The following is a 13062-nucleotide window of genomic DNA, read 5'->3' as shown; positions in this document are numbered from 1 at the left end:
AGGAATCAGAATGACTGGAGATAACTCTGGATACGAGGCAATTAGGGACAAGCGATGTATCCAGTATCCAGTATGGAACCACTGCTAAGTGACAGGTGTCTGAGGTCACATTTGAACTCAGGTCTTCCTGACTCCTGGGCTGGTGTTCTATCCACTGCACCATCTAGCTGCCCTCATAAGACAAACACTTACCTCTCTTTACTTCTTATTTGTCTTCATATTACTCCATTTATGCACTCTCCATTTCAATCCAATTGATTTACTTGCTGAATTAAATACACACAACATTCTACCTCCTTCCTTTGTGAGTTTGCTAAGGTCATTCCCCATGTCTGGAATGTATTCCCTCCACTCTATTAAAAACCCCACTTTCTTCAGAGCACAATCCAAGTACTAGTCTTACCTAAAGCCTTTCCTAATTCCTCTATTTTCTGAATATTTTGAATTTGCTTTGAATACTTTTGTATATGTACTTTGTTCATAATTCAAGCTTGTGGTTGTCCAATTTAATGAAGGATGAATTTAAGTCAAATTCCTGAGAGGGAATCCCTTGCAAGTGGAGCGGGGAGAGAAGAGTTTCTTATTGCTCATTCACCTTAGGCAACTATTTGAGTTTGGGAGATTCAGGGGTCACCTTAGAAACCAGAAGTGGTATCAGTGACCGCTAGAATATCAGTAGTCAATGAGAGAGGAAAGGCAGATGACTTCAGGACAGAGAGTGAGTTTCAAAGAGTGCAATACTTTGTGACAGAGAAAAGTATTGCCTGAGAGCTTTCAAAGGCAGGGATTTTTAGAGGCTTGTAGAGGGCTACATCTAAGGGGAACTTCATGATAATTTCATGAAAAGGGAGAAAAAATTTCCGGTAATCAGGAGTTGTGGGTGACCATGTTCTCTACACATAGTGTTCACTATCATTATACTTTACATTTAAGCCTACTCTTTCCAAGGGAAAATGTGCAACAGATTTTTCTTGGTAGGGTTTTGTACTAACCTGCTGATAAATATTTAGCACCTGGAGATGGAGAGAGAATGTATATACAGCATACTTCATATTTTTAAATTTAATTTAGATTAATGAATCACTTTCATTACTTTAAGTTTAAAAGCTTTTGCACAAAAAAATCAATGCAGTCAAAATTAGAAGGAAAGCAGGAAATGATTGGGAGGAGAGGAAGGACAGTTGACAGAAAGTTGTTTTTGAGAAATGTCTCATTTCTCAAATATATGGGGAACTGAGCCAAATTTACAAAATAAGCTCCATTCCCAAATTGTACACGCCCATACATACATATTCTCTCTCTCTCTCTCTCTCTCTCTCTCTCTCTCTCTCTCTCTCTCTCTCTCTCTCTCTCTCTCTCTCTCCTCTCTGTTCTCTCTCTCTCTCACACACATATGTATGTATGTATGTATGTATGTACATATAATATGTAAAATCATACTATGCATCCTTCTGTTTATCAGTTCTTTCTCAGGAGGTAAATAACATCTTCATAGGTCCTTTGTAGTTCAGTTGAGTGTTTGCAATACTTAGAATGACTTAGGTGGTGTTATTGTTCTAACAATATTGCTGTTCTTGTATAAACTATTGGTTCTGCTTGTCTTATTTCATGCCAATTTTCTAAAATCAACTTGCTTGTTTCTTAAAGCACAGTGCACCACATCATATACCACAACTTGTTTGAGCATTATTCAATTGATGGGCATCCCCTCAATTTCTAGTTCTTTGCCACCACAAACTGAACTTCTAAAATATTTTAGAACATATAGGTTGTTTTTCCCTGATCACTTGGGAAACAGACCTAGTGGTAGGACAAAGGGTGTATATATAGTTTTATAACTCTTTAGATATCGGTTAAAATTTTCTCCAAAATAGTTGGTCTCACAACTCCACCAAAAATGCATTAATATACCAATTTTTCTATATCTCTTTCAACATTTATCATTTTCCCCTTCTACCAATTTAGCCATTCAGATAAATGTGCAATGATATCTCAAAGTTGTTTTAAGAGCATTTTTCAAATATGAGTATATATAACTTTGATTTCTTCATCAAAAAATTGCCTGCTTATATCATTGACCATTTGTCAATTGGGGAATGACTAACATTCTTACAAATTTAACAATATTCTCTATATATTTGAAATATGAGACCTTTATCCAAGAAGGGTTCCCCCCCTTAATTTTTTTGTTTACTTTCTAATCTTGGCTACATTGATTTTATTTGTACAAAACATTTTTAATTTAATCAAAATTATCCATTTTGTATCTCATAAGGCTATCTTTAGTATATTCATGAATTCTTCTCTTATACATAAATCTGATGAATAATAAGTTCTATGTTCTTCTAATTTACTTATGATATATCTCCCTTTATAACTAGATCATATATCCATTTTGATCTTGTCTTTGTAATTGATATAAAATATTAGTCTATACCCAATTTCTGCCAGACTGTTTTCCAGTTTTCCCAATAATTTTTACTGAATAATGAATTATTATCCCAAAAGTTTAAACCTTTACATTTGTCAACCACAAAGTTACTGTAATCATTTATTACTATGTATTGTATGTCTACTTTGTTCCACTGATCCACCTTTCTATTACTTAGCCGATAACAGACTTTTTACCACTTTATGATACACTTTAAGATCTGATAGGGCTACCTCCTTCATTTTGTCATTAATTCCTTTGATATTCTTGATCTTTTATTATTCTAAATGAACTTTGTTCTCATTTTTTTCTAACTTAATAAAATTTGGGGGGATAATTTAATTAGGTAAAATAATCATTTTTATTATATTGGTTCTACCCATCCATGAACAGTTAATATTTTTTCAGTTATTTAACTCTGATTATAAAAAGTATTTTATAATTATGTTCATAAAGTTTCCTGGATTTGTCTAAGCAGTTATACTCCCAAGTATTTTATGCTGTCTACAGATATTTTAAAAGGAGCATCTCTTATTATCTCTTCTTGCAAGATTTTGCTGTGATATACAGAAATGCTGTTGGTTTTACGTGGTTTATTTTATATTCTACTACTTTGCTAAAATGATTATTTCTTTTTTTCTTTTTATTTATTTAAGGCAATGGAATTAAGTGACTTGCCCAAGGTCTCACACAGTTTGGCAATTATTAAGTATTTGAGGTTGGATTTGAACTCAGGTCCTCCTGACTCCAGGGCCAGTTCTCTTATCTACTACTGCACCACCTAGCTTCCCCAATAATTAATTATTTCAACTACTTTTTTAACTGAATCTCTAGGACTTTCAAAGTATATTATCATAACATCTTTAAAAAGAAATAGTTTTGGGGAGGCTAGGTGGCACAGTGGATAAGCACCTGTCCTGGAGTCAGGAGTACTTGGGTTCAAATGCAGTCTCAGACACTTAATAATTACCTAGCTGTGTGGCCTTGGGCAAGCCACTTAACCCCATTTGCCTTGCAAAAAAACAAAGAAAAAGTTTTATTATCTAGTCAATTCTGATTCTTTCAATTTCTATTTCTTTTCTCCTTGCTATTTTTAGCATTTCTAATACAATGTTGAATAATATTTTGATAATATGCATCCTTGTTTTATTCCTGACCTCATTGGAAGGGATTCTAGCTTATCCCCACTACAAATAATGATTGTTAATAGTTTTAGGTAGAAGCTTGTGAACAAACAATTCTTAGAGGAAGAAATTAAAGTTATTAATAGTAACTTGGAAAAAATTCTCTGAATTATTATTTACTAGAGAAATGAAAATTAAAACAACTCTGAAGGGCCATCTCATACTTATCAGACTAACATGAGAGAAAAGTAAAATGACAAATGCTGAAGGGGCTATAGAAATATAGGTACACTCATGCTCTGTTGGTAGAACCATAAGTTGGTCCAAACCATTCTGGAGAACTATTTGGAACTATGCTTAAAGGACTATAAAATAATGCACACTCTTTGACCCAAATTGAGAAGATACCCATCAGCTGAGGAAGAGCTAAAGAAATTGTCATATTTGATTGTGATGAAATACTATTGGGCTACTAAAAATGATGATAGAAATGATTTCAGGAAAACTGGAAAGACATAAGCTGAGCAAAGTAAAACAGAAACAGAATAATGTTGTACATAATAAGAGCAATATTGTAAGTATAACCAACTGTGGAAAACTTGGCTACTCTGAACAATACAGTGATCCGTGAAAATTCTAAAGGGCTCATGAGAAAATTGCTATATACCTTCAGAGAGAAAACTGATGAACTCTGAGGGCAGATTAAAACTTTTTTTTTTCCTACTTTATTTTTCTTGCCTTTTTTTTGGCAATATGGGCATGACATCATATGTATCATATTTCTTGCCTTCTTCAGGATGGGAAAGGGACTGAAGGAAAGGAGAAAAACTGCCTTTCTCCAAAAGACACAAATTATGACTTCAAAATTGATGAAGGGAAATATTCTGTGAAAATAAGAGCAAAAAAGAGTGGTAAAAATTGGAGTGAGTGGAGTGAGCCCCAAGAATTTGGTAAGTGTGTTATTCTTTGTTGGGGAAGGGAAAGGAAATTAGACGTCAGGAATACATGGCTTCAAATATCATTTTCTATACTTATTAACTATGTGATCATGGGCAAGTCAATTTCTCTGAGCTTCAGACAAATCTGTAAGGCAATAAATTACAGATGTGACCTTCTTCAAAGATGTAGAGGGGATAGGAACTTTAGAAAGAATCCTACATGTAGGGTAAGTAAGGAAACTACTAACTAGGTATTGAAAAACTAAAATTAGGTTTAGAAAAAAAATAAAATTCCTACTGTCCTATACTTGAAAAATAAAATTAAACAAAAATACCAGATCTTAGAAAAGAAAAATTCTGAGAGAACCAAGCATATGTTTTCAAAAATAATAATAATAAATCCTCCAAGATTTCACTGAGAGATGTCTCAGAGTAGAAGATCCCTACAATATAAGCACCTTATTTTTATAGTTGACAAAACTGAGGATTGGAAGTGAAGTGACTTTCCTAAAGTCAAACATAAGTAGTAAGCAGGCTCAGAATTTGAACTCAGTTCCAAATGCAATGCATTTTCCATTGTACCATGTTTAAAAATGGTGTACCATTTTTCTAAGCACTAACTGCTTGAATGTAATTCTGTCAACCATATTCTTCCTGTGCACCAGGTTTTTTTTTTATTCTTTTACATATACTTCCGTTTAGATATAATCTCTGAATTAAACCACTGGTCTTTTCCTTCTTTTATTCTTATTTATCCAGTCCTCAAAGAACTGGGAACTCTACCTGTGACTGCTTCTGTTACTTTATAATGGAGACCCAGTGCATGCAGAGAGTGCTTCATATAAAATCTCTCTGTGAAAGATGTTAGGGAAGAACTCTCCGTGAAGAAAATAGGGAGCATTTGCCTTGCAAAAACCTAAAAAAAAAAAATAGGGAGGAAGTGGTATTTCTCCACATGAAGGACATTAGAGAGGCTTCCAGGAGAATGTGATGATAGTGATAGAAGTGCCTTTGAGAGAGAGTGCAGAGCATGCATATTCTACTCAGTTCAGTTTGCTTCATGTTAAAGAAGAGACTTCTTTGGCCACAGTGGCATTCAAAAAGACCCATCAGCTTCAACTACAGGAAAGTTCAAGATATGAGTGTCTTAAGACCTTTTAACTTTTAAATATTTTTTTTTGCTGTCATATCACACTATTATCTTATATGTTAATCAACCTGTTATTTCATAATATGATGTTCCTTCCAAAGACACAGATCATTAGTCCTCTACCCATCCTGTCCATTCGCTTCATAAGAGCTAATCCATTGGGTTCTACCCAATATGTGAAGGGCCTTCTTTGTTTTCTCTTGACATCTAGTAGAGCCTAGAGGATTATTCAACAATTAATTCTTGCTCTTGCCACATTCCCAACTCATCTTCCTTTTTGATTATACATTTTTTAATCACATTCCCAATTCTGATTCTACCTTATAATCTCTATGCATTATGAATAGCTTCCTGTTCCTATTCACCTCTTGACAATCCTCTGAGAATAGTTCAGTTTTATTTCTTTAGTGCTAGTGTTCCACAGTATCTAGTCAACAAATATTGGTATTGCAAAGGTGGACCTTCATTTCCAGAAATTTGAGGCCATTAAAGGAGTTTTGTAGTTTCACACAAGTAATTCAGTCTGCTTCCAAACTAATTCTTCAATAATCAAGAGCTCAGGATAAATATTTGCCAAAAGGTTACCTTTAAAAACTTTGCAATTTATGCACCAAAATTTTGTGTGTATGTGTATATAACTTTTTAATCTTTCATCTTCTTAGCCAGATTAAAATGAAGAGTCCCTCCTTCCTATATAATCTTACCATTTCAATAGGATTTTCCTAGTAGATTCTCTAGCAAAGCACTGCACCTGATTATGTATCACTCACTCTTCATTTGTAAAATGAGTAGAGCTGAAAATCTTAAGAAGTTCAAAGATATCTTCAAGCATTATTATTATATATAGGTTTTGTTTTTTCAAAAAAGTTGGAACAACTTGTTTTTTGTCCTGTGTGGTTTTCATCTATAATTTCTTGAAATAGAGCTCTGAAAAAAAAACAGGCTTTAAAAAATAACTTACTATATTACAAATGAAGCTACTTGAGTAAGTCATTAAATCCAAATCACTCAGGCTTTCCCTGAAAGACCAATAATAGCCCCCAGACCATAGTCTAGGTGTTGGTGATTTAGGATGAGAATATTTAGCAATTATTTTCTGTTCCAGAAACTTAGAAGATCCCCCCTCATTTCCCCACTGATATTTTTTGCGATGGACATCTTTTGTCTCAATTCTTACTGGGAAAGACCTTAATTTAGAAAGACCAAGATTACTCACTGCTTCCAGGATCACCCCCAGTTATCTAGACCTTTGTTTTGCCTCTAGACTTCAATGATGCTGGAGGAGAGAATAAGACTGATGATGACTTTGTGCATCTCTGCCCCACTTCTGTTCATGAGCAGCAAGTCAAGACATTACCCACAAGTAGGTCATCTTCAAAAACAAAAGATGAACAACAACTCTCACCCTCAATGACTTACTTCATCAGTTCTTGATGGGTTCAATATCACATCTATAAAAATGACTCCCAATTCTACATACATAAATCTTTTGTCTCCTGAGCTAGTGTCATCTTCAATTGCCTGCTGGACATTTCTTCCTGGTGTGTGTCTGAAATCTCAAACTCAGCATATTTAAAAGAGAACTCATCTAGGCCTCAAAACCCACCCCTCTTACAACCTCCCCATCTCTGTGCAGGGCAACACCATACTTCCATTCACAACCTTAGAGCCCTCTTTTACTCTCCTTCCTTTCCTTATATTCAATCAGTTGCCAAAATCATGCTACAGTGACCCTTGTAGCTATCTTCTGCTCTCTACTCATATCACTAGTTTAGTGAGCCTCCAAGTCTCACCTGGAGTATTCCAGTAACCTTCAAATTGGTCTCTTTGCCAACTAATTTCTCCTCTCTCTAGTTCATATTCTATATAGGTATTAGTCAAATGTCCTAAAGCTCATATCTGACTAGACCAAACTTCACTGACTCTACCTAGCCAATTGGATAAAATACCAACCCCTCTGGCACTTAAAACCCTTTATAATCCATTTTCATCTTGTCTTTCTTGTTATTTCACATTACTCACCCTTATACTCTCCATGATCCAAGTCAATTGTCCTACTTGCTATTCAGTAGACTTTTGCTTAGGATGTCTCCCTCCTTTCCTGGAATGATTTCCCTTCTCATTCTTAGCATTCCTGAATATGTTTGAAGCCCAGTGCAATTCCTATCTTTTAATCAAGGCTTTTCCTCAACCTCCATTCTCTAGCCATCCTTAAACTGAATTACTCTGTATTTATTGTGTTATACATGCTACATTTCCTAGTAAATTATGTTTATTGAGGGAAGAAATTGTTTTCATTTCCTTTGGGGACCTTAGCACATGTTGGGTAGAGGAAGACATGGATTCAAATTCAACCTTTGACACATACTGGCTATGTATTCCTAGTCAAGGATTATGCTAGACAATTGCTCTAGACAACACGCAAAAACTCTGAGTTGTAGAACGGAGAATTCCCTATACCAATGAATTCATAGGTCCAGGATCAATCCCTATCCCCATTGCCTAATACAGTGTCTGTCACATATTAAGCATTTAATAATAGCCCTGAAATTGCTATTAAATGAAAAAAAAATTGACAACACACAGGTTTATCGAACCACAGCTAATTCCAAAAAAATAAAGTAAAATAAAACAAAATAAAACCAAAGAGCAAACAGTTGTTATTATTAGCAAAAACTTTCTTTATTCAATTTAAGGAGACTAGACTCTTGTGCCAGGGCCCTCTCTAGTAAAAGATCCACATTAAGGTAGGCAAATCTTAATTCTTATACCATTGACAGTTACGATGTGAGAAGCTTGATTCATAGCAGGAATTTGTGACCGGAAATACAGTTGTTTGTCTAAGCTCTGAGAGCTCTCAATGCTGATATGAAACAATTCTGGGATTTTTATGTGGAGCATGCAGAGGATTGGTGTTTTGCCAAACTTGCTACGTCTTAGCTCTGACAAATGGGTTTGTCTCCTAATAGTAAAAAAAGAATAAAAAGAGAGGGAGTGGTCTTGGCATAAGGATCCTGAAAAACTGAATTGGCATAGTAAATCAAGGGTGTCTACATGGGCATTAACAAAAAATTTGATTGTGGTAAAGGCCTTAAATGTATGTGTAGATTTTTGGACTGGTGTGGCTATGGGGAGGAAAATAGCATCCTTCCCTGTTTTCTCCAGTGTATCCCATTAATTTCACAGATAGAGAATTTATGTAAAAAACCCTACATTGCACCATTTTAAAGATGGACATGCACTTCCATAGTGGTTTATTCTTGGTAAATAGATGTAAGTTATTTCAGCAAAACCCCTGTGTTCTTTGAGGTCAGGGTTTGTTTTTACTTTTTTATTACCAGAACCTTGACTAGAACTGAATTCTATCTACATTGGATCATAAAACTTAACAAAGGCAAAAAAGAAAAAAAAAAATGGATAAGAATATTTACAAAGGCAGGATCCAAAAAAGCAAATTAAGGGAGAACAGATAGAACTCACAAGTACTGGGAGAAGATAAAGAAAAGAAGTAATCATACAATATGTGAATCTTTCATCCATTAATTCTTTCAACAAGCATTTATTGAGAGTTTACTATTTACTGAACATTGTATTAAGCTATGGGAGAGAGCTAAAGTTTAGCTAAGATATGATCCCTACTGTCATGAAACTTAGAAAAAAGACACAAATAATAATTACAGTATAGAATAAAAATGTCAAAATACATTGGGAAATATGTTTAACATGATTGTGTGTATAACCTATATCAGATTTCTTACTAAGACAGTAAGAGGGAGAAAGGGGAAGAGGAAGAAAATTTTAGAAAAATGAATATTGAAAACTATCTCTACATGTACTTAGGAAAAATAATTTTAAAAAAAGTTTTTTTAATATAAATGAGGGCAACTAGGTGGCCCAATGGATAGAGTACTGGCCCTGAAGTCAGGAGGATCTGAGTTCAAATCCAGCCTCAGACACTTAATAATTACCTGTCATGGGCAAGTAACTTAACCCCACTACCTTGCAAAAACAAATAAAAACAAAAACATAAAAAATATAAATGAGGACCAGCTAGGTGGAGTAGTGGATAGAGCACCCACCCTGGAGTCAGGAGGGCCTGAGTTCAAATCCAGCCTCAGACACTTAATACTTACTTATCTGTGTGGCCTTGGGCAAGTCACTCAAAAAGTCATTTTTGCCTTGCAAAAACAAAAACTAGGGGGTGGCTAGGTGGCGCAGTGGATAGAGCACTGGCCCTGGAATCAGGAGCACCTGAATTCAAATTTGACCTCAGACACTTAATAATTACCTAGCTGTGTGGCCTTGGGCAAGTCACTTAATCCCATTGCCTTGCAAAACAAAAAAATCCTAAAAAAACAAACAAAAACTAACTAACTAAATAAAAACGCATTGGAGAAAAATAGTGCCTTAGATAGAAAAACAAAATGTCATATGATGCTATAAGGGGAAATTTACTGACAGATCATCAGTGAAAGTTTAATGGAGGAGGAGTTATTTGAGTAGGAAGGAATCCAATATTTGAAAGGAAGGAATAAAGATGTTCCAAACATAATGAACTGCATAAACAAAGACCTCAAGCTGGGAGAGCATGGTAATTATTAGTGCACTTTAGGAGAATTCCTTAATTAATAATTAAGCATTCAACCATGCTTACAAATCGAGGAAAGTGCTCTTTTTTTTTTACCTCAAGAAGCAGGATCCCAGGTGGAGGATTTCTTCAGTGTATCTCTGAAAATGCATAGGAGACTAAAATATATCTCAGATAAACCTCCTCTTGTCTACTGTCTACTTACAACTCCTTGCCGGTTGCTTCTCTGAACTCAAGGCAATTAAATAGTTCTATAACTCAAGCACCTGTGGCTAGAAAGTGCCAAAGGCAGCATATGACTCCAGGACCTCTGATTCTAAACATAGCAAACATCCCACTGTACATCCCTGACTCCCCTAAAGTAATGTAGTTTTACTGGGACATAGAAGTAGCAATATGAATTGGGTGGTACCAGTTTATGGAGGACCTTGAATGTCAGGTGAAGTAGTTTGAACTTTACCTATGACACAAGAGAACCTGTGATGTTTTTGAGCATGTGAATGACATGAAAAGATCTATGCTTTGTATATTTGAGTTATTTTAATTAAATGTAAAAGCTTAAGAGAATTCTTATTGAGTTAAAATGAAAAATTTCATTGAACTTGCTTCTCTATCACTGAAATTAGTTGACATAGCAGTTGGATGGCTGATTCAACTAGTTTTAAAAAAAAGTTGCCATGGGATTTAGAGAGTAGGAATCTATGACTTTGATTATTTTAGCAGCAATTTGAAGGACAAATTCGAAAAGTGAAGAGAGAAAAAGGGATAAAACTTTTCTCTTGATATAAAGGAAATATTCTTAGCAATTAAATCCAAAAATGAATTCAGCTGCTTTGGAAGATTATAAATTCCCTGTAAGTGAAAGCCTTTCAATAGCAGGTAAGGCTGGAACAGCAGAAGAAAATTAACTAGTCTTCTAATTTGAGAATGCCTCATTCTAGAATATACTGCCATCTATGCAGTCTTCCAAATAGTTTTTATGATGTGACAGGTTATTTGACTTATTTTTAGATAAATATATTCCCTGTGTACTTTTTTATGCTTAATATTAGGGAGGAGAGTCAATTAACATGTTAAAATTTGGGGAACAAGCTGTTTTCATTTGAAGTGACCAACATGGGACTTTGGAATTTTTATAAATACTTTACATGGTTGGCATGGTACTTTGAAAATAATGTGGCTTCAAAAAATCATGGTAAAAACAACTTCCAAGTCCAAGTAAAGAAAATAGTCTAGCTATTGATCTTTTGTGGAGGGGTACTGGAAGAGAAGAAATAATTGATTCCAGCCATAAGTGTAATTAATGTGAATACTTTTAGGTTGCAGTCCTCAAGAATTCATGGTTATAGTAAAAACAATGTCCCAAGCATGTATATCTGTGTAATACATGTGTAATACATTATGATTGCCAGTGGCAAAAATGTTCATTAAAACAAAGTTTTCACCCGATCCTTTTATTCTGGAGAAAGGAAGTATTTTGCATTCCATTATTTGTAAAGTTACCTTCTATTCACTTACATTATTTTTGCTAAATTCATTTTACTTGTATTTAAATGTTAAGATAGTTACTATAGAATCACTAGATACCAAACAGCAGTAAAACAATAACAAAAAAAAACTATTTAATTTCTAGCTCTTTACTTTTGTGATTTTAAAAAATATTTATTAAACAGGTATGTATTTAAAAAATAATAGAGAAGGACAGTTATCCTTTCCATATGAAGGCGGTTAGGGATATGGATGTGGTGCCCCCATGATCTGGAAAATCTGAATAAAATATTTTGACCTTCCCTTCCTACCACAGAAGAAATTTGAATTTTGTTTATTTTTCTTTTATGGGGTATCAAGACAATATAATATTATACGTATATTTTAAGCATTTTTGAGTTTCTAAACTTTTTCTGCTGGCCATCATGTGTCATCTGCAGCTTCTGCAAAACTCCCTAAAAATTTCCATTTAATTTCTTATACTGACTTTATGATATATCAAAATTGGGATGTGGAAAATCAAGATATGGAAGATTTAATCATAATTCAAAATGCTGGTTAGTTTTGTTGAATGTCCTGTGGAAAAGGTAGCCACAGAGACCATGTCATGTGAAAATCAAAAAAAAAAGGAATAGGAAAAAAAATTTAAGAAGTAAATTGGTTGATAATGCAGTAGAAATTCCAGAAAATATATTGAAAAGGATGAATGACCTCAAAAACAAAGGAAGGGTTAAGTGAAAGAAAATAGAAATAAGGTATTGAGTAATCCAGATGGAGAATAGATTTTGATAATCTATTGAGAGTTTATCATTAAGGAATGAGTATATTAAACTAGATGGCCCACCTAATTCTAAGATTGTATGAAAGCATGGTGTAGGAGGCAGCTAGGTGGCATAGTGGATAGAACATTGGCCCTGGAGTCAAGAGGACCTGAGTTCAAATTCAACCTCAGATGGTTAATTATTACCTAGCTGTATGACCCTGGGCAAGTCACTTAAACCCATTGGCTTGCAAAAAGAAAAAAAGAAAAAGAAACATGGTATAGTAGAATGAGAAGTACATTGGAACCTAGGAAATCTAGGTTCAAAGTTTAGCTCTGTCACTTGCTAACTGACTTTGGTAAGTGTTGCTTTATATAAAAAAATGAGGGATAGGATTGGATTTCCGAAGTCTCAATAGTTTATGACTATATGCTCTCCCATCCCATGAAAATTAGCACTAGTTAATGGTTTTTATCACTAGAACGCTCAGATGGTATCTGCAAAGGCAGGCAAGCTATTTCCATGATACATGTTGCAGGGGTTATAGGATATTGGTGTTCCTTGCCCAAGCCAGAAAAATGG

General features: G+C 34.5%; 1 protein-coding gene across 4 annotated transcripts in view; it reads left to right on the top strand.

Annotated features, from left to right (window-relative positions):
- Positions 1–13062, top strand: part of LOC141506684 (interleukin-3 receptor subunit alpha-like) — a 47202-nt gene that overhangs the window by 25124 nt on the left and 9016 nt on the right. For 3 of the 4 annotated variants that reach the window (XM_074213670.1, XM_074213669.1, XM_074213667.1), the window contains 2 exons: positions 4352–4505; positions 6908–7006. In XM_074213670.1, the coding sequence (XP_074069771.1) occupies positions 4352–4505; positions 6908–7006 (253 nt within the window). The remainder of the gene's footprint in view (positions 1–4351; positions 4506–6907; positions 7007–13062) is intronic. The other variant, XM_074213668.1, reaches the window with a different exon arrangement.

This window comes from Macrotis lagotis, chromosome 1 (assembly GCF_037893015.1).
Source record: "Macrotis lagotis isolate mMagLag1 chromosome 1, bilby.v1.9.chrom.fasta, whole genome shotgun sequence".
In the NCBI taxonomy this organism is placed as follows: domain Eukaryota; kingdom Metazoa; phylum Chordata; class Mammalia; order Peramelemorphia; family Peramelidae; genus Macrotis; species Macrotis lagotis.
This window is presented reverse-complemented; position numbering and strand designations above follow the sequence as displayed.